At 47.0% G+C, this 21465-nt stretch overlaps 1 protein-coding gene across 1 annotated transcript in view; it reads left to right on the forward strand.

Annotated features, from left to right (window-relative positions):
* The first annotated feature begins 7779 nt into the window (after nucleotides 1-7779).
* The window catches only part of LOC148148887 (junctional adhesion molecule-like), a 71492-nt gene continuing 57806 nt past the window's right edge, over nucleotides 7780-21465 (forward strand). The window contains exons 1-2 of the mRNA XM_087991021.1: nucleotides 7780-7916; nucleotides 17170-17523. Of these exons, the coding sequence (XP_087847147.1) occupies nucleotides 7865-7916; nucleotides 17170-17523 (406 nt within the window). The 5' untranslated portion in view covers nucleotides 7780-7864. The remainder of the gene's footprint in view (nucleotides 7917-17169; nucleotides 17524-21465) is intronic.

Consider the following 21465-nt stretch of genomic DNA (forward strand, 5'->3'; position numbering starts at 1 on the left):
GTGTCTGTGTGTGTGTATATGTGTGTCTGTGTCTGTGTGTCTGTGTGTGTGTGTGTGTGTGTGTCTGTGTGTGTGTGTCCACGTGTGTGTGTGTGTGTCTGTGGGTGTGTGTTTGTGTGTGTGTGTCTGTGTGTTTGTGTGTGTGTGTCTGTGTGTGTGTGTGTGTTTGTGTGTGTGTGTCTGTGTGTGTGTGTGTGTCTGTGTGTGTGTGTGTCTGTGTGTGTCTGCGTGTGTCTGTGTGTGTGACTCATAGAAAGTTTAACCCTTTGTGATTCGGTTTGAATGCACATTTGTTTGTTGGTGATTGAATGTTTGTGCTTTGTTCCCTGGAGCTTGAGATCCGGGACTGTTTTGAATCTGATTTGAATTTTGGAAACTTAACATGATTTCTTTGAAGGTTAAGGATCCTTCAGTGATTATGAAATAAAGTGTTAACTCCTGTTCTTTTTACAGGTCATGACTGCCCTACTGTCAGTTTCAAACTAATCTCTTTTATCCTTACATGAAAGCTAACCTTACTCGATTTCAAATCAGTTTAATACGGAGGCAGACAACATTATAACTTTTTTTTTGTTTCAGACTCGTTTGTTTCCACTTCATTTTAAGACTGCTGTGTTTTATTGGTGATGATGAGTAAGGATAGTTGTAGTCTTATTGAGGGAATCCCCTCCCTCAATGACAATTGAAGTTTCAGTTCAATATTAGGTTGTGATAAATCATGTAACAAAATTAATATCCTATGGTTAATATCTGTGTCTTTGGATTCGGCCATTATTCCTGCATTAGAAGTTTTTTTGTTACCATGTGAGTAGACAAGAATGCTTAAGGCAGCTGCAGTCATTTCACGGCCTATAGCATTGTCAATGAGCAATGACTGGTCAGGACCACTTACTGAACCTAATCTGGGATTTACATTAAGGGACTAAACCTGGTGATTATGGTGGATTTCAAAGTTGGAAACTGTTTTACATTTTAAATATTAAGTACTAACAAAAATGAATTTCTAATTTATATTGATGACTTTTACTTTTTTCTTTTTTTGTCTTTTTTTTAAACCCCTACACTACCACCTAAGTGCGGTAGTGCTTATTTTATCCCCAGCACCCATGGTGTGTGTGTGCAGGTGTGAGACACAGTGAAAGACACAAAGTGCACGAATCTTTATTCAATTTCCACCGCCAGGAAGATAGGAAAACACCCGGGTGGCCAGTGACAAACACTGCCCTTATTGATGACTTTTAAAGTGTCTTAGTCACTTGTTGAGTTTCCATCCTGAATTACAGATAATGATTATTTTATTTATTACTTTTAATAATCAATTGTATTAGCCTGAATCACAAAATCAGAATTAATTGGTAGGATCACTTGGTTTTATTCCTTTACACATTGTCAGTGAGCTGTCTCTTTGCCTCATGGTTAATGTGAAGCATAGCTGCATTAATTCATTGCTAACTAAAGAATGGAAAGATACATTAATGACCAGTTGAATAAATTTTGCATTTAATTGGGGGATAGGGATATATATGTATGTAGCAGATGGAATTCCCGAAAGCTGGGGACCAAACCTCAGTGACTGTGAATGGGTATGTAAAAAGATAGAAGGGACATGAGGCGTAAGGCCACGAAGATTGAGGCCTATATAAACAAGGTTAAAGTAACAATACTGTAAAATAAAGAACTTAGATTCTATTTGGAATCCCGAGCCTATGTCTGGCATACCAACTTTTTTTGAGGATTGGGATTTTGTTCCTGGATCCCCGCTGAGCCCCTAACATCTCCTGATTGGCCCCTGCCTTAATTTAAACCATCCACGAGTTACAAACCTTTCCTTCTTTTGGAAATGAAGCATCCAGTCTTCATAGCCGATGTCACGGGGATAAGTGGCCTGTGCCATCCTAAACCGGGTCCCATCCCGGGAATTAGAGTTATGTTAATGAGGCATGCCCCTGACCGCAAGACCAAACCGGCCCAATTTGCTCAATATGTCCAAGTGTGATCCGGATGTAAATGCAGTAAAACTCTGGGAGTAGCCTGAATATGAATGGTTTGTGTTACAATACTGAAAGATGCACCTATCTGTCTGGTGGAAGTGACACCATTGAACAATAACCAAGAAGCTCAGTTACCTTTATTTAACTCTATGTTTTTGCAATGTTTTCTGGCTGGAGTCACTGTCACGATCCAGACCAACAGTACAAACCAGTCCAGGAATTTCCAGTCGCAACTGTAATCTAATCTAATCTAATCTAAATGAGGTGAGCGGTGGTTTTCTATTGGGATGGCCAGAACCGGACTGAACCATGATGCAAGTTACAGGTAAAACCGATTATATCCAGCTCCCTGATGCCGTGTGCCAGCCCTGACAGGGTTGATTGGAACCAGGATACCCACTGGGGGTGGAACCCACCTCATGTGCCAACGATGACCACTGCTGGACAATCTTTTCCCAAGGGGGTCCTGAAAATGGGGACAGGCAGACCCCAGCATTTCATCTTTGAGACTGGCAACAAGACATCAAAAACCCCAGGGGCAAATGCCTGGCCCTTGCTTTCATTGTTGAAATGTGGCCAGTGAGGAGTGATGTGTGTTTAATGTTACTTTGGAGCTGGCATGGGGAATCGACAGGCTTTCATCCTATCAAAAGGAAAACCTACTAATATACACTGACTCTTCATTGTGCTTTTAATATGACCTACAATTTTGGAGCCTTGTGGGAACATTGAAGATTTTTAACCCCCAAGGGGCAGCGTTACAGTAATGCTGTTTTGTCTAATCAATTAGATCAGATTCCCTACAGTGTGGAAACAGGCCCTTCGGCCCAACCAGTCCACACCGACCCTCCGAAGAGTAACCCACCCAGACCCATTTACCCTCTGACTAATGCACCTAACACTAGGGACAATTTAGCATGGCCAAATCACCTTACTTGCACTTCTTTGGACTGTGGGAGGAAACCGGAGCACCCGGAGGAAACCCACACAGACGCGGGGAGAATGTGCAAACTCCACACAGTCAGTCGCCCGAGGCTGGAATCGAACCTGCCACCCGTGCCACCCATAATCTGACAATTATCAAGATGTTTGGCTCATGCCGAGGAAACTGATACTGTTTCTAAAGTAATGGGCAAGTAGGTGCAGCTTCCAAGCAGGCAGCCTTACACCCCAAATGTCTGATCCTATTGGATACCCAGCAAATCCCAGTTAGACATAGTATTGGGCCGGGTGTGCCAGACCTCGGGAAGGTACAGGAATCACGGGGGGAGGCCCTGCTGAAGAGCTCAGACTATGGCGTCAAATAGGGTACTCCCTCAATACTCAAACCAGAAGGTGGGTGACCCCTACTAGATTAGTTTGTGTTCCTTCTTTGCTGCTAGTTTAATTGATTATGTGTATTTTGTATACACTTGGACAAGGGGGAAATGGATTATATGTTATTAAAATGGACACTCTGCACCTCCAACCTTGTTGTGAATGACCCTTTCAGGTCCTTCTCACCACCTCAACTGCTGCAGAGGTCACCGAACCTTCTGTCTGGGGTCGTCTTCATCATTGCAAGCTCATCAGGTGAGCTCCTTGCAAGGGGAGAGATGATAAAGATCAAATTTGCCCTGCTGTGTGGACTTGGCATTGCCAGCATCGGTGCACAAGAGGGGACAGTTTACCTGTTGCGATCCTGAGCAAACAGAGACTGTGTACCAACTATGCCAGGGAGATGTTCTTATATACCAAGAAACTGACTCCTTTGATGTGTGGAACAATACCCAGGATGGTTGTCGTGGTGGTCAACTACATCAACAAGATCGAACAGTCCATTTACAGAACAAGCCCCCATGGTCTTTACCCTGTGAAGGTGTTATGTGTCAGTTTGATTCCAGTTGTACTATGGGTAACCTTGGTAAGCCTTGCCCCCATTCACATGGACCACACCATAAAAGAGAAGGACGCGAAATATTATCCTTCACTAACAATTTGTTTCTCGGAAGGTCATAATAGAATATTTGGTGAGGAGGAAGTGGTATATTACGCCGTTACTTCAGCAAAAGACTCTCTGACCCCTTTTATCCCCCAAATCCTAATATGGTGATATGGAACGGCTCTAAAACATTTACAGAAAATAGTATTTCTTTTGATTATTATTTATCCCCACCTGCTACTTGCTTATGGACTTCCTCCAATAAATCTGGGATAATCTATCCGAATTGCTACAATGGCAAAGGATGGGGGTGCACTTATGTAAAAGTATCTAAGACTACCCCCTGTGCTATGATAAAGTATACCAGTCATCACTGCTTCTCTGAAAGACTTCACATCTCATGTGAATGCCTGAAGGAAAAATGTGTCTCTATTAATGCTGGTAGTCAAACCCCTTGGGGGGTGGATAACAACACCCACCTTCATTATGAAACCCCTAATGGCACCGATGTCTACCCAATTACGGGATGGGTGGAACCATGCTGGGATAATAACCACATCCCTTATAAGGAGATGCACCTCATTCAATTAGATGATTTTCACCCTCAGCGCCCAGGACCAACCTGTGTAATCATGGACTATCCACATACTCCAGGAAGTCACAAAGATCAGCCTGCCTCTTATTGGGAAGGTCCCTCTATTATCTATACTAAACCTGGTCAAAATAAAGCACCTAACTACCTTATCTTGAATAAGGTAAGTATTCCTCGTGCTGTAACTGTAGGAACACTTTTTCCAACCACTGTTCCCTGTCCAATTATCTGGCAACAAGATTGGAATTTCCCTGTCAAATGTTCATTCTCTCCTGAGTTTTGCACAGAATGAAAAATCTAAAGGCTTTGCATAAAAGTCAGACCCACTCTTCGGGATATGCAGCTCTTAGTGTTTTTTTCTCTAGGAGGAGCTGCAGGATTAATTCATCATCAAAACTGTAATTATATCATTTGTGGTCTCACCCTTTTGGGTAATGAGTCAACTGCTGCTTTATCGGAAATTAGGGACATGTTTCAGAATTGCGCCTATTTACCCAAAACCACTATGCTCTCGATTACATACTTGTGAAGAAAGGTGGAGTCTGCCCTATAGTCAAAGGAAAATGCATCATGGGGGTCACTGATCTTATCGAAAACATCACTAGACATACTGATAACATTCACACTTCTGTCAACCCAAATGAATGAAGGTGCAGGATGCGTAGACTGGGGCTTTGGTTCATGGTACAACTGGCCAATCAATATGGCTATGTATGCTGCTATTGTTTTAGTTGGTCTTTTTGTTGGTATTTCTATTAGAATCATAGAATCATTGAATCCCTAGAGTGTGGAAACAGGCCATTCGGCCCAACAAAACCACACCGATCATCCAAACAGCAACCCACCCCCAGACCCATTCCCTTATCCTATTACTCTACATTTAGCCCTGACCAATGTACCCAACCAACACATCCCTGAATGTGATGGGAAATTTATTATGGCCAACTCACCCCTCCTGCACATCCCCGGATCTTGGGAGGAAACCGGCGCACCCAGAGGAAACCCACACAGACAGCTGCCCAAGGCTTGAATCAAATCTGTGTCCCTGGCAGCGTGAGGCAGCAGCGCTAACCACTGAGCCACAGTGCCACTGTGAAAAACACCCATGCCATCTTTGGCTCTGAATAAATCTTACAGCAATGGAGTTGAACAGGAAAATTGTGGCCACGATGAAGATGCAGTCTGTTTGTCCAGGATGCTTTAACAATTCCTACTACACGGTCAGCTGATGTTGGGTTTTACCACTGAAAAGCTTCATTTGCTGTGTTATCCCATGCACCTCCTGTGACACTAAATTTTAATTGTAATAGCGTGGGAACCAGTCCAAAGGGCAGTAGAGTAGAAGGAGTGCCCACTTTCTGTGCTATCATTGTGAATGGAGGGCCATGATTAAAATTCTGCCCAAACAGTGAATCTTGTGTGTTTCCGTGACCTTTGCCTGTCTCAGTACCAGGTGGACCTTTAAGCAGTTCAGACACTTGCCCCATGAAATTTACTTCTGTTTATATCATGTTGGTAGCCTTAGTACTACCTATGAGACAGAATCTTGCTGAGGTAATGGGGACCTCACCTACTAGTGACAGACCCCTGCTGCCTCTCTTCAGGAAGGCCCGCTGAATCACAAGATACTCGAACAATGATGAACCTACTGTTGGGTTTTCCCCTAGTGTCAAGATCCCAAAGTCTCGCCTACTGAAAGCGACCAGCCAATCAGAAGTGATAGCTCTTATGCTCACCACAGGCTCTGCCATGCCTGCTGCAGATAAAACACCCACCGGAATCTCAGGATTGTCAAACAACACACACCACAGGTAATATTGGAAAGTGGAAGGATTTTTGCAGGATGCAGGTTGGGGACAATATGGGATAGAGGACTCAGCAAGAGGAGAAAGGCATTGACTCTCAGTGGACCTTCCATCCCAGGTCCAATCCCTCGATCAGACACTTTGATCAAGGTCACAAGCTAGCCAGACAATTTCAGCTTTTAAAACCAGTACCAGTTGGATGAGGCCCTTGCATTCTCATTAACTGGCCAATAAAAAGCCTCAATTAACAGTAAGGTCAACCATTTGTCTTTCAACCTAGAATGTAATTCCAGTGGAGGCAGTAAAGTGACTGAGCTCATGAAAGCCACCAATCCTCCCTATTCATTGACCTTTCCGACTATAAGAGTTCCCTTAGATATATAAAGGGCAAAAGTGAGGCAAAAGTGGACATTGGGCTGCTGGAAAATGATGCTGGAGAGATAGTAGTGGGGAACAAGGCAATGGCTGAGGAGCTGAATAATTATTTTGCTTCAGTGTTCACGATGGAAGACACAAGTAATATCCCAAAAATTCAAGAGAGTGAGGGGGCAGAGCTGAATGTAGTGGCCATCACTCAGGAGAAGGTGCTAGGAAACCTGAACAAAGATCAGAAGAATTCACCAAAGGTCATCAGACAGCACCTTCCAAACCCATGACCACTTCCATTGAGAAGGACAAGGGCAGCAGATACATAGGAACACCACCCCCTTGCAAGTTCCCTCCAAGCCACTCCCCATCCCGACTTGGAAATATATCACCGTTCCATCACTGCCAATGGGTCAGATTCCTGGAATTCCCTCCCCAAGGGCATTGTGGGTCAACCCACAGCACATGGACTACAGCGGGTCAAGAAGGCAGCTCACCCCCACCTTCACAAGGGGCAACTAGGGACGGGGAATAAATGCTGGACCCAGCCAGTGACCTTCGTGGCCCTTGTAAATAAAACACATTGTTGTGGTTCTGGAGATCCATACAGGTTAGACCAATACATTGCCTTCTTTAAATGACACAAGGGATCCAGATGGGAGTTTACAACAGCAACAACACTTTCATGGTCATCCTTAAACCTCTCATTCCAGATTTTAATAGATTGGAATTCCACGACCTGGAATGGTGAGGTTTGAACTCAGATTCATGGGTGTCTGGATTAGGAATCTACTGTTTATACCAGGACACCTTGCCCAGTGTAACAGGATGTTAATGTGACAGGAACCCAGTGATGGAACGATGTCTCCGTGACCATTCCTGACCCTGCCTGATCCTCACACACTCAGTAACACAGGATGTATGATCTCGAGGAGTAACATGGACACCAACTCATTTTATCTCCAACCTAAGGGCAGCTGCAGGCCTATGATTGAGCATTGATATTTCAAAGAATTCAAAGAGTCTGTAACATCTTTCTTCCCTTTAATAGTTCCTTCCTCTTCCTGCAGTTCTGTGAAAACACAGAAACATTACACCATCGGATCTGACTCTGCCTCTGCTACATTTGATGGTGAGATTTCTCTCCTGTGAAGTGCAGCAGCTAGACTGACAGGATTGTTACCCTGGAATGATGTGCAGAGTGCTCTGGGTGATAGTGCTGTCCCTCTGTGTCGCTCTGGGTGAGTATGGGCTTCAGTTTAGTGAGGGAGCTGTCATGGGTCTAGTTCATTAACAATGCGAAGCCACAGACGTACAGCAGGAACTGGGTGTTTATCAGGCAGTTAATTCCAGTATCTGTTCAATCCGGTTCAACCATTCCCTGTTTGTGCTGTCTATCCAAGAGTGGCATTCAGACCTGACCTTTTTTCTAAACCTCGAATGCTTCAGTGTCAACTCACAGGGTTTATTGTGGCCCTTTGTCAAATTATTACTTGGTTATTATTCGACTGTGGGATGTGGGAGTCGCTGGCTGGGCCAGACTTTGTTGCCGTCCCTAGTTGCCCCTTGTGAAGGTGGGGGTGAGCTGCCTTCTTGAACCCCTGCAGTCCATGTGCTGTGGGTTGACCCACAATGCCCTTAGGGAGGGAATTCCAGGATTCTGACCCAGTGGCAGTGATGGAACGGTGATATATTTCCAAGTCGGGATGGGGAGTGGAGGGGAACTTGCAGGGTGTGGTGGTCCCATGTATCTGCTGCCCCTGTCCTTCTCGATGGAAGTGGCTGTGGGATTGGAAGGTGGGTCATGAACGATGGTTAGGACTCAGCTGTCAGACAATCCCATAGTTGATGTGGTTGGTTCTTTCCTGACAGAGGGTTGAGCAGATCAGTCAGGCACAATCTCCACTTTCTGAATCCACAGTGAGTGCAGTAGGAACAGGGCGGCTACTGACAGTCAATGGGTCACTGTGGGACCACCCAGGAGACTAAAGCTGGATCCAGGGTGATTCTTCACACACCATCACTGGAACCGATATTCTGTCTTTTATCTCAGCACTTTGTGTGATCTGAGTGGGCACCAACTGGCTGTCACATTTTCCAACTGCTCAATCAATACTTCACTTAAAAAGCAACAGCAAAGGTCTTCGAAGCTTCCTCAGGATGTGAATGGTGCTATTTAAATGCAATGTACTGTGGAGACTGGTATTGACGGTCAGTTCCAGTATTGCCCACAATTGTAAACAGATGTGTTTGTGACAGGTTAGTGTGGAGTGGGTCCAGCAACGTCCTCTCTCTCTCACTTTCTCTCTTCATGAAGGTGATTCTGAAAGACAGGATTGATATGTATTTGGATTAGGGATAGTGTGAGGGAAATCGTTTCACACAAACTTGGTTGAGTTTTTTGAGGAAGTATTGAACATGGAATATTTCAGCGCAGTACAGGCCCTTCAGCCCTCGATGTCACACCAACCTGTGAATCCAATCTGAAGCCCATCTAACCCTCACTATTCCATGTTCATCCATATATTTATCCAATGACCATTTAAATGCCCTTCAAGTTGGCGAGTCTATTACTGCTGCAGGCAGGCCATTCCACACCCCGACTACTCTCTGAGGAAAGAAACTACCTTTGACCTCTGTCCTATATCTATCACCCCTCAATTTAAAGCTATGCCCCCTCATGCTCGCCATCACCATCCGAGGAAAAAGGCTCTCCCTGTCCACCCGATCTAACCCTCTGATTATCTTATATGCCTCAATTAAGTCACCTCTCAACCTTCTTGTTTCCAACAAAAACAACCTCAAGTCACTCAGCCTTTCCTTGTAAGATCTTCCCTCCATACCAGGCAACATCCCAGTAAATCTCCTCTGAACCCTTTCCAAAGCTTCCACATCTTTCCAATAATGCGTTGACCATAACTGTACAAATACTCCAAGTGCGGTCGCCCAGAGTTTTGTACAGCTGCAGTATGATCTCATGGTTCCAGAACTCAATCCCTCTACCAATAACAGCTAACACACTGTATGCCTTCTTAACAACCCTATCAACCTGGGTGGCAACTCTCAGGGATCTATGTCCCTGGACACCGAGATCTCTCTGCTCATTTACACTGCCAAGAACCATTCCATTAGCCCAGTACTCTGTATTCCTGTTACTCCTTCCAAAGTGAATCACCTCACACTTTTCCACATTAAACTCCATTTCCCACCTCTCAGCCCAGCTCTGCAGCTTATCTATGTACCTCTGTAACCTACACCATCCTTCCTCACTATCCACAACTCTGCCGACTTTAGTGTAATCTGCAAATTTACTAAACCACCCTTCTCTGCCCTCATCCAGATCATTTATAAAAATGACAAACAGCTGTGGCCCCAAAACAGATCCTTGCGGGACCCCCATAAGTCCCTGAACTCCAGGATGAACATTTCCCATCAACCACCACCTTCTGTCTTCTTTCAGCGAGCCAATTTCTGGTCCAAACAGCTAAATCACCCCCCCATCTCATGCCTCAGTATTTTGTGCAATAACCTACCATGGGGAACCTTATCAAACACCTTACTGAAATCCATATCAAACACTTTACCCTCATCCACCTGTTTTGTCACCTTCTCAAAGGACTCAATAGAGTTTGTGAGGCACAACATTCTCTTCCCAAAACCATGTTGACCATTCCTAATCAACTTCTTCCTCTCTTGATGATTATAAATCCGATCTCTTATAATCCTTTTCCAACACCTTACCTACAACCGAAGTAAAGCTCACTGATCTATAATTACCAGGGTTGTCTCTCTTCCCCTTCTTAAACAAGGGAACAACATTTGCTATCCTCTAGTCTTCTGGCACTATTCCTGTAGACAATGATGACATAAAGATCAAAGCCAAAGGCTCAGCAATCACCTCCCTGGTTTCCCAGAGAATCCGAGGATAAATCCCATCCAGCCCAGGGAATTTATCTATTTTCACACTTCCCAGAGTTTCTAACACCTTCTCCTTGTGAACCACAATCCCATCTCGTCTAATAGCCTGTATCTCAGGAGTCTTCTCAATAATATTGTCTTTTTCCAGTGTGAATACTGATGAAAAATATTCATTTAACGTTTCCCCTATCTCCACTGACTCCATGCACACCTTCCTATTCTAATCTTACTCTAGTCTTTCTTTAATTCCTGATATGCCTGTAGAAAGCTTTAGGGTTTTCCTTGATCCTCTCCACCAATGACTTCTCAAGACCCTTCCTGGCTTTCCTTAGCTCTCTCTTTAGGTCTTTCCTGCCTAACTTGTAACTCTCAAGTGCCCGAACTGAGCCATCACATCTCATCCTAACATAAGCCTCTTCTTCCTCTTGACAAGTGATTCAACTTCCTCAGTAAACCCCTGCTCCCTTGCGTGACCACTTCCTTCCTGCCTGACAGGCACATGCTTATCAAGGACACGCAGTAGCTGTTCCACATTTCTATTGTGCCTGTCCCCTGCAGTTTAGTTCCCCATCCCATGCATCCTAAATCTTGCCCTAATCACATTGCAATTGTCTTTCCCCCAGCTCTCACCCTTGCCCTGTGGTATATACCTCTCCCTTTCCACCTCGACAGTAAACGTAACCAAATTGTGGTCTATCTCGCCAAAGTGCTCACCTACATCCAAATCTAATATCTGGCCAAGTTCATTCCCCAGTACCAAATCCAAGCTGGCCTCACCCCTTGTTGGCCTGGCTACATACTGTATCAGAAAAAAAAACCCTCCTGCACACATTGGACTGACCCATCTAAAGTACTCGAACTATCGTATTCCCAGTCAATATTTGGAAGTAACCAAGAGGATTGATGAACACAGAGCAGTAGACATTGTTTACTTAGAGACAGTGATGTCTGCAGATGCTGGAGATCAGGGTTGAGAGTGTGTTGTGGGAAAAGCACAGCAGGTCAGGCAGCATCCGAGGATCAGGAAAATCGACCTTTCGGGCCAGACCCCTTCATCAGGAATGAGGCGAGAATGTTTACTTGGAGTTCAGTAAAGCCTTTGACAAGGTTCCACATGCCAGGCTAATTAGTAAAATTAGATCACATGGGATTCAGGGTGAGCTTGGCAATTGGGTACGAAATAGACTTGACGGTAGGAGACAGAGGGTCATGGTGAAGGGTTGTTTTTCAGACTGGAGGCCTGTGACCAGCGGTGTACCACAGGGGTCAGTGCTGGGCCCACCATTGTTTGTCGTTATATCAATGATTTAGATGAGAATACAAAAGGCATGGTTAGTCAGTTTGTGGGTGACACGGAGACTGACGCTGTAGTGGATACTGGAGAAGATTATGGGCGGCACGGTGGCACAGTGGTTAGCACTGTTGCCTCACAGCGCCAGAGACCTGGGTTCACTTCCCGCCTCAGGCGACTGACTGTGTGGAGTTTGCACATTCTCCCCGTGTCTGCGTGGGTTTCCTCCGGGTGCTCCGGTTTCCTCCCACAGTCCAAAGATGTGCAGGGCCAGGTGAATTGCCCGTAGTGTTAGGTATGGGGTAAATGTAGGGGTATGGGTGGGTTCGCTTCGGCGGGTCGGTGTGGACTTGTTGGGCCGAAGGGCCTGTTTCCACACTGTAATGTAATATGTAATATATAATTATCACAGATTACAGGGAGATCTTGATCAATTGGGTCCATGGGCTGAAGTGTGGGAGATGGAGTTTAATTTGGGTAAACGAGGGGTATTCCATTTTGATAAAACAAACCAGGGGAGGGATTATACAATTAAAAACAGGGCCTTGGGTAGTGTTGTTCGACAGAGACCATTGGGCTCTGATATGTAATTCTTGGATGTTTGCGTCACATAGAGACAGGGTGGTTAAGAAGGAGGTTAGTGCACTTGCCTTTATTGCTCAGACCCTTGTGTATAGGAGCTGGGGTGTCATGTGGCGGTTGTACAGGACATTGGTGAGACCTCTTCTGGAATATTGTGCCCAGTTCTGGTCACCCAGTTCTAGGAAGTTCATTGTTAAATTGGAGAGGGTTCAGAAAAGGTTTCCCAGGATATTGTCAGGCACGGTGGCTTTGAGTGATAAAGAGAGGCTGGATAGGCTGGGACTTTTTACACTTGAGTGTAGGAGGCCGAGGGGTGACCTGACAGAGGGGTATAATATCACGAGGGGTATACACAGCATGAACAGTAAAAGCCATTCCCCTGGGGTGAGGGAGTTTCACGAGTGAGGGATATACTTGTAAGGTGAGATTTAAGATTTTTAAAATTTAAGAAAGACTTGAGTGGCATCTTTTACCCACAGAGGATGGGGGGGAGGTAGGGGGGAGTGGGGGAGTCGTGTGTGGAATGAACTCCCTGGGGAAGTGATGGATGTGGGTACACTGACAACATTCAGCAGGCATTGAGACAAGGACATGAATAAGAAATGTTTCAGAGGGATATGGATCAGGAGCAGGCAGATGGGACTAGTTTAGTTTGGGATTGTGTTGGCATGGACTGATTGGACAAAACGTCTGGTTTCGTGCTGTATGACACTTTCTCTCTCCTCTCTCTCTCTGTCAGTCTGTCTCTCTTTCTCACTCTCTCTCCACCCTCTCTCCCGCTCCTCTCTCTCTCACTTTCTGTCTCTCTCTTTCTCTCGATCTCTCTCTCTCACACACACACACACACTCTCCCTCTCTCTCTGTCTCTCTCTCTGTCTCTCTCTCTCTGTCTGTCTCTCTCTCACTCTCTCTCTCACTCTCACTCACTCTCTCTCTGTCTCTCTCTCACTCTCTCCCCCCTCTCTCTCTCCCCCTCTCTCTCTCTCCCCCCTCTCTCTCCACCCTCTCTCTCTCTCCCCCTCTCTCTCTCCCCCCTCTCTCTTTCCCCACCTCTCTCTCTCTCTCACCCCTCACTCTCTCTCCACCCTCTCTCTCTCCCCCCCTCTCTCTCTCCACCCTCTCTCTTCCCCCCTCCCTCTCTCTCCCCTCCTCTCTCTCTCCACCCTCTCTCTCCACCCTCTCTCTCTCCACCCTCTCTCTCTATCCCCCCTCTCTCTCTCCCCCCCCTCTCTCTCCCCTCCTCTCTCTCCCCCCCTCTCTCTCCCCTCTTTCTCTCTCTCCCCATCTCTCTCTCTCCCCCCTCTCTCTCTCTCCCCCCTCCCCCTCCTCTCTCTCTCTCTCCCCCCATCTCTCTCTCCCCCCTCTCTCTCTCCCCTCTCTCTCTCCCCATCTCTCTCTCTCCTCTCTCTCTCCCCATCTCTCTCTCTCTCTCTCCCCATCTCTCTCTCTCTCCCCTCTCTCTCTCCCCATCTCTCTCTCTCCTCTCTCTCTCCCCATCTCTCTCTCTCTCCCCCATCTCTCTCTCTCTCCCCTCTCTCTCTCTCCCCCATCTCTCTCTCCTCTCTCTCTCTCCCCCCATCTCTCTCTCTCTCCTGTCTCTCTCTCTCCCCATCTCTCTCTCTCTCCCCCATCTCTCTCTCTCTCCCCTCTCTCTCTCTCCCCATCTCTCTCTCTCCTCTCTCTCTCTCCCCATCTCTCTCTCTCTCTCCCCATCTCTCTCTCTCTCTCCCCATCTCTCTCTCTCCTCTCTCTCTCCCCCCATCTCTCTCTCTCTCTCTCCTGTCTCTCTCTCTCCCTCTCTGTCTCCCACCTCCATAACCAGCGCTCCTCAAACATTCCAGAAGATTCCCCTGGCCTCGGAATCTACTCAGTCACCATTATCCATGCGGCTGATGCAGCTGCTATCCCCACGCTGATTGATGATGTCACTTATGCCCCCCATCATGGCCACTCCCACAACCGCTTCCGCCCCTCACAATTCCTCATGCATCACATGTGACATCACTTCCGCCTCTCACATCATCGCTGATGTCACATGCTCAGTGACTTCCGCCACCCCTACTGCTGTGGTCACCACCACTTCCGCCCCCACCAGCGCCACTCACCTGCATTCTGCTGACACGCCCCCCACAGACCCCACTATCACTATCCCCACCCCCCAGAACCCCAAGGGGAACACTACCCCTGCTCATGACTCTACCCCCATTCCCCCCACCATCAGACCCACTCCAGGTACTGGCTCCGACCCCACTCCCAGCTCTACACCCACACCAGCTCCCAGCTCCCAGCCCTGCCGAGTTTTCACTATCCCCCAGACCTCCCCCTCACTGAGGACGAACGATCAGTCCTCAGCAAAGGACTCACCTTCATCCCCCTCTGTCCACGCATCAATGAATTTAATACACGCCGTGACATCGAACACTTCTTCCGTCGCCTCCGCCTCCGAGCTTACTTTTACAATCAGGGCCCCCGCCCACCTTCCGAGGACCCCTTCGCCCACCTCCAACACACTACATCCACCTGGACACCCCGCGCTGGCCTATTACCTGCCCTCGACCTCTTCATTTCCAACTGCTGCCGGGCCATTAACCGCCTCAACCTGTCTACCTCCCTCCCCCACTCCAACCTCTCACCCTCCAATCCCTCTGCTCCAATCCCAACCTCACCATCAAGCCAGCGGATAAAGGGGGCGCAGTGGTAGTCTGGCGCACTGACCTCTACACCGCTGAAGCCAAACATCAACTCGAGGACACCTCTTCCTACTGCCCCCTCGACCATGACCCCACCCCCCATCACCAAACCATCATCTCCCAGACCATACAGAACCTCATCACCTCAGGAGATCTCCCACCCACAGCTTCCAACCTCATAATCCAGGAACCCCACACTGCCCGGTTCTACCTCCTTCCCAAGATCCACAAGCCTGACCACCCTGGCCGATCCATTGTCTCAGCATGCTCCTGCCCCACTGAACTCATCTCTACCTACCTCGACACTGTCCTATCCCCCCTAGTCCAGGAACTCCCCACAGACGTTCGAGACACCACCCACGCCCTCCACCTCCTCCAAGACTTCCGTTTCCCCGGCCCCCAACGCCTCATCTTCACCATGGATATCCAATCCCTCTACACCTCCATCCGCCATGACCAGTGCCTCCAAGCCCTGTTTTTTCCTCTCCAGACGTCCCCAACAGTACCCTTCCACCCGACACTCTCATTTGTTTGGCCGAACTGGTCCTCACCCTTAACAATTTCTCCTTCGAATCCTCCCACTTCCTCCAGACCAAAGGGGTAGCCATGAGCACACGTATGGGCCCCAGCTATGCCTGTCTCTTTGTTGGCTACGTAGAGCAGTTGATCTTCAGTAATTACACCGGCATCACTCCCCACCTCTTCCTTTGCTACATTGATGACTGCATTGGCGCCACCTTGTGCTCCCGCGAGGAGTGTTGAGCATTTCATCAACTTCACCAACACATTGCACCCTGACCTTAAATTTACCTGGACCACCCCTGACACCTCCCTCCCCCTCCTGGACCTCTCCATCTCCATTAATGATGACCGACTTGACACTGACATGTTTTACAAACCCACCAACTCCCACAGCTACCTGGATTACACCTCTTCCCACCCTACCTCTTGCAAAAATGCCATCCCGTATTCCCAATTCCTCCGCCTCCGCCGTATCTGCTCCCAGGAGGACCACTTCCACCACAGAACACACCAGATGGCCTCCTTCTTTAGAGACCGCAATTTCCCTTCCCACGTGGTTAAAGATGCCCTCCAACGCATCTCGTCCACATCCCGCACCTCCGCCCTCAGACCCCAACCCTCCAACCGCAACAAGGACAGAACGCCCCTGGTGCTCACCTTCCACCCTACCAACCTTCGCATAAACCAAATCATCCGCCGACATTTCCGCCACCTCCAAACAGACCCCACCACCAGGGATATATTTCCCTCCACACCCCTTTCCGCCTTCTGCAAAAGACCGTTCCCTCCGTGACTATCTGGTCAGGTCCACGCCCCCCTACTACCCACCCTCCCGTCCTGGCACTTTCCCCCTCATCTTCCGCCTCGGAACACTTCAACCCCAGGGCATCAATGTGGACTTCAACAGTTTCCTTATTTCCCCTTGCCCCACCTCACCCTAGTTCCAAACTTCCAGCCCGCACTGTCCCCATGACTTGTCCGGACTTGTCCTACCTGCCTATATCCTTTTCCACCTATCCACTCCACCCTCTCCTCCCTGACCTATCACCTTCATCCCCTCCCCCACTCACCCATTGTACTCTATGCTACTTTCCCCCACCCCCACCCTCCTCTAGCTTATCTCTCCACCCTTCAGACTCTCTGCCTTTATTCCTGATGAAGGGCTTTTGCCCGAAATGTCGATTTCGAAGCTCCTTGGATGCTGCCTGAACTGCTGTGCTCTTCCACCACCAATCCAGTGATAGGGGGAGTTATGGGATAGTTCTGTCACGATGGGATGAATGGCCTCTTTCTGTGCCTGAAGTAGCCAGTGTCACTGTTAGCTCAAAGATAAAAGCTCCCGTTGTGGGGCAGTGAGGGAGGGGGGGGGGGAGGCAGCTGATTGGTCGTCAGCCTCATGGAGAGTCAGGAGGTTTGATGAAACTGTCTCAGAAATTCCTATCGGCTGACTGGCTGCTTTCCCTGTTTTATTCTCATGTTTAAATCCCTCAGGAATGATGACAAACCCAAAGGTTATTCTCAATCCGAGTCTATTCAGGGTCGCAACGGGCAGCTCAGTGCAGTTACAATGTGCTATCGTAAATGGCAGTGTGCAACACATTGGTGTAACGTGGAATAAGGCGACATCAGCTTCCAGCCCTGAGATCCTGACACATTCCCAATCGGATGGGGTTACCAAAGCTCACAGCAACAAAAAGAAATTCCAATCTTTCAGAGATCTCAACTATAACAGCTACATTCTCACCATCAAAGACATAGAGAGCAGCGACAATGGCCAGTATTATTGTGACATTGTTGGAAAGAACATGACCGAAAACAGACAGAGGATTGATGTAAAGGTACAAGGTAAGGGATCTTTATATCAGATTTTACACTCACTCTCCTCTGGAGATCTGCTGCTCAGCACTGGGTCAGTTACATTGCATTGGGGATCTGTCAGATATCACTGGATCATTTACACTGACTGCTCCGGGAAACTGTCAGATATCACTGGATCATTTACACTGACTGCCCTGGGAATCTGTCAGATATCACTGGATCATTTCCACTGACTGCCCTGGGGAATCTGTCAGATATCACTGGATCATTTACACTGACTGCTCCGGGAATCTGTCAGCTATCACTGGATCATTTACACTGACTGCCCTGGGAATCTGTCAGATATCACTGGATCATTTACACTGACTGCCCTGGGGAATCTGTCAGATATCACTGGATCATTTACACTGACAGCTCTGATAATCTGTCAGATATCACTGGATCATTTACACTGACTGCCCTGGGAATCTGTCAAATATCACTGGATCATTTAGACTGACTGCTCTGGGGAATCTGTCAGATATCACTGGCTCATTTACACTGACTGCCCTGGGGAACCTGTCAGACATCACTGGATCATGTCAGATATCACTGGATCATTTACACTGACTGCCCAGGGAATCTGTCAGATATCTCTGGATCATTTGCACTGACTGCCCTGGGGAATCTGTCAGATATCTCTGGATCATTTAGACTGACTGCTCTGATAAACTGTCAGATATCACTGGATCATTTACACTGACTGCTCTGGGAATCTGTCAGATATCACTGGATCATCTACACTGACTGCTCCGGAAATTTGTCAGATATCACTGGATCATTTACACTGACTGCCCTGGGGAATCTGTCAGATATCACTGGATCATTTACACTGACTGCTCCGGGAATCTGCCAGATATCACTGGATCATTTACACTGACTGCTCTGGGAATCTGTCAGATATCACTGGATCATTTACACTGACTGCTCTGATAATCTGTCAGATATCACTGGTCATTTACACTGACTGCTCCGGGAATCTGTCTGATACCACTGGATCATTTACACTGACTGCCCTGGGAATCTGTCTGATATCACTGGATCATTTACGCTGACTGCCCTGGGGAATCTGTCAGATATCACTGGATCATTTACACTGACTGCTCCGGGAATCTGTCAGATATCACTGGATCATTTACACTGACTGCTCTGGGAATCTGTCAGATATCACTGGATCATTTACACTGGCTGCTCTGATAATCTGTCAGATATCACTGGATCATTTACACTGACTGCTCCGGGAATCTGTCTGATATCACTGGATCATTTACACTGACTGCTCCGGGAATCTGTCAGATATCACTGGATCATTTACACTGACTGCTACGGGAATCTGTCAGATATCACTGGATCATTTACACTGACTGCTCTGGGAATCTGTCAGATATCACTGGATCATTTAGACTGACTGCTCTGATAATCTGTCAGATATCACTGGTCATTTACACTGACTGCTCCGGGAATCTGTCTGATATCACTGGATCATTTAGACTGACTGCTCTGGGGAATCTGTCACATATCACTGGATCATTTACACTGATGGCCCTGGGGAATCTGTCAGACATCACTGGATCATGTCAGATATCACTGGATCATTTAGACTGACTGCCCAGGGAATCTGTCAGATATCTCTGGATCATTTAGACTGACTACTCTGATAATCTGTTCGATATCACTGGATCATTTAGACTGACTGCTCTGGGGAATCTGTCACATATCACTGGATCATTTACACTGACGGCCCTGGGGAATCTGTCAGACATCACTGGATCATGTCAGATATCACTGGATCATTTAGACTGACTGCTCCGGAAATTTGTCAGATATCTCTGGAACATTTAGACTGACTGCTCCGGAAATTTGTCAGATATCTCTGGAACATTTAGACTGACTGCTCTGATAATCTATCAGATATCACTGGATCATTTATACTGATTAATCCGGGAATCTGTCAGATATCACTGGATCATTTACACTGACTGCTCCGGGAATCTGTCCGATATCACTGGATCATTCACACTGACTGCTCTGGGGAATCTGTCTGATATCACTGGATCATTCACACTGACTGCCCTGGGAATCTGTCAGACATCACTGGATCATGTCAGATATCACTGGATCATTTAGACTGACTGCCCAGGGAATCTGTCAGATATCACTGGATCATTGAGGCTGACTGCTCTGATAATCTGTTCGATATCACTGGATCATTTAGACTGACTACTCCTGGAATCTGTCCGATATCACTGGATCATTCACACTGACTGCCCTGGGAATCTGTCAGACATCACTGGATCATGTCAGATATCACTGCATCATTTAGACTGACTGCCCAGGGAATCTGTTCAATATCACTGGATCATTTAGGCTGACTGCTCTGATAATCTGTCAGATATCACTGGATCATTTACACTGACTGCTCCGGGAATCTGTCTGATATCACTGGATCATTTACACTGACTGCCCTGGGAATCTGTCTGATATCACTGGATCATTTACGCTGACTGCCCTGGGGAATCTGTCAGATATCACTGGATCATTTACACTGACTGCTCCGGGAATCTGTCAGATATCACTGGATCATTTACACTGACTGCTCTGGGAATCTGTCAGATATCACTGGATCATTTACACTGGCTGCTCTGATAATCTGTCAGATATCACTGGATCATTTACACAGACTGCTCTGGGAATCTGTCAGATATCACTGGATCATTTACGCTGACTGCCCTGGGGAATCTGTCAGATATCACTGGATCATTTACACTGACTGCTCCGGGAATCTGTCAGATATCACTGGATCATTTACACTGACTGCTCCGGGAATCTGTCAGATATCACTGGATCATTTACGCTGACTGCCCTGGGGAATCTGTCAGATATCACTGGATCATTTACACTGACTGCTCCGGGAATCTGTCTGATACCACTGGATCATTTACACTGACTGCCTTGGGAATCTGTCTGATATCACTGGATCATTTACGCTGACTGCCCTGGGGAATCTGTCAGATATCACTGGATCATTTACACTGACTGCTCCGGGAATCTGTCAGATATCACTGGATCATTTACACTGACTGCTCTGGGAATCTGTCAGATATCACTGGATCATTTACACTGGCTGCTCTGATAATCTGTCAGATATCACTGGATCATTTACACTGACTGCTCCGGGAATCTGTCTGATATCACTGGATCATTTACACTGACTGCTCCGGGAATCTGTCAGATATCACTGGATCATTTACGCTGACTGCCCTGGGGAATCTGTCAGATATCACTGGATCATTTACACTGACTGCTCCGGGAATCTGTCAGATATCACTGGATCATTTACACTGACTGCTCTGGGAATCTGTCAGATATCACTGGATCATTTACACTGGCTGCTCTGATAATCTGTCAGATATCACTGGATCATTTACACTCACTGCTCCGGGAATCTGTCTGATATCACTGGATCATTTACACTGACTGCTCCGGGAATCTGTCTGATATCACTGGATCATTTACGCTGACTGCCCTGGGGAATCTGTCAGATATCACTGGATCATTTACACTGACTGCTCCGGGAATCTGTCAGATATCACTGGATCATTTACACTGGCTGCTCTGATAATCTGTCAGATATCACTGGATCATTTACACTGACTGCTCCGGGAATCTGTCACATATCACTGGATCATTTACACTGACTGCTCCGGAAATTTGTCAGGCATCACTGAATCATTTAGACTGACTGCCCAGGGAATCTGTCAGATATCACTGGATTGTTTAGACTGACTGCTCTGGGGAATCTGTCAGATATCACTGGATCATTTACACTGACTGCCCTGGGGAATCTGTCCGATATCACTGGATCATTTAGACTGACTGCTCTGGGGAATCTGTCAGGTATCACTGGATCATTTACACTGATTGCCCTGG

This window comes from Chiloscyllium plagiosum, unplaced genomic scaffold, assembly GCF_037043375.1.
Source record: "Chiloscyllium plagiosum isolate Xiang-an unplaced genomic scaffold, Cpla_swu_hap1 HiC_scaffold_10, whole genome shotgun sequence".
Classification (NCBI taxonomy): Eukaryota; Metazoa; Chordata; class Chondrichthyes; order Orectolobiformes; family Hemiscylliidae; genus Chiloscyllium; species Chiloscyllium plagiosum.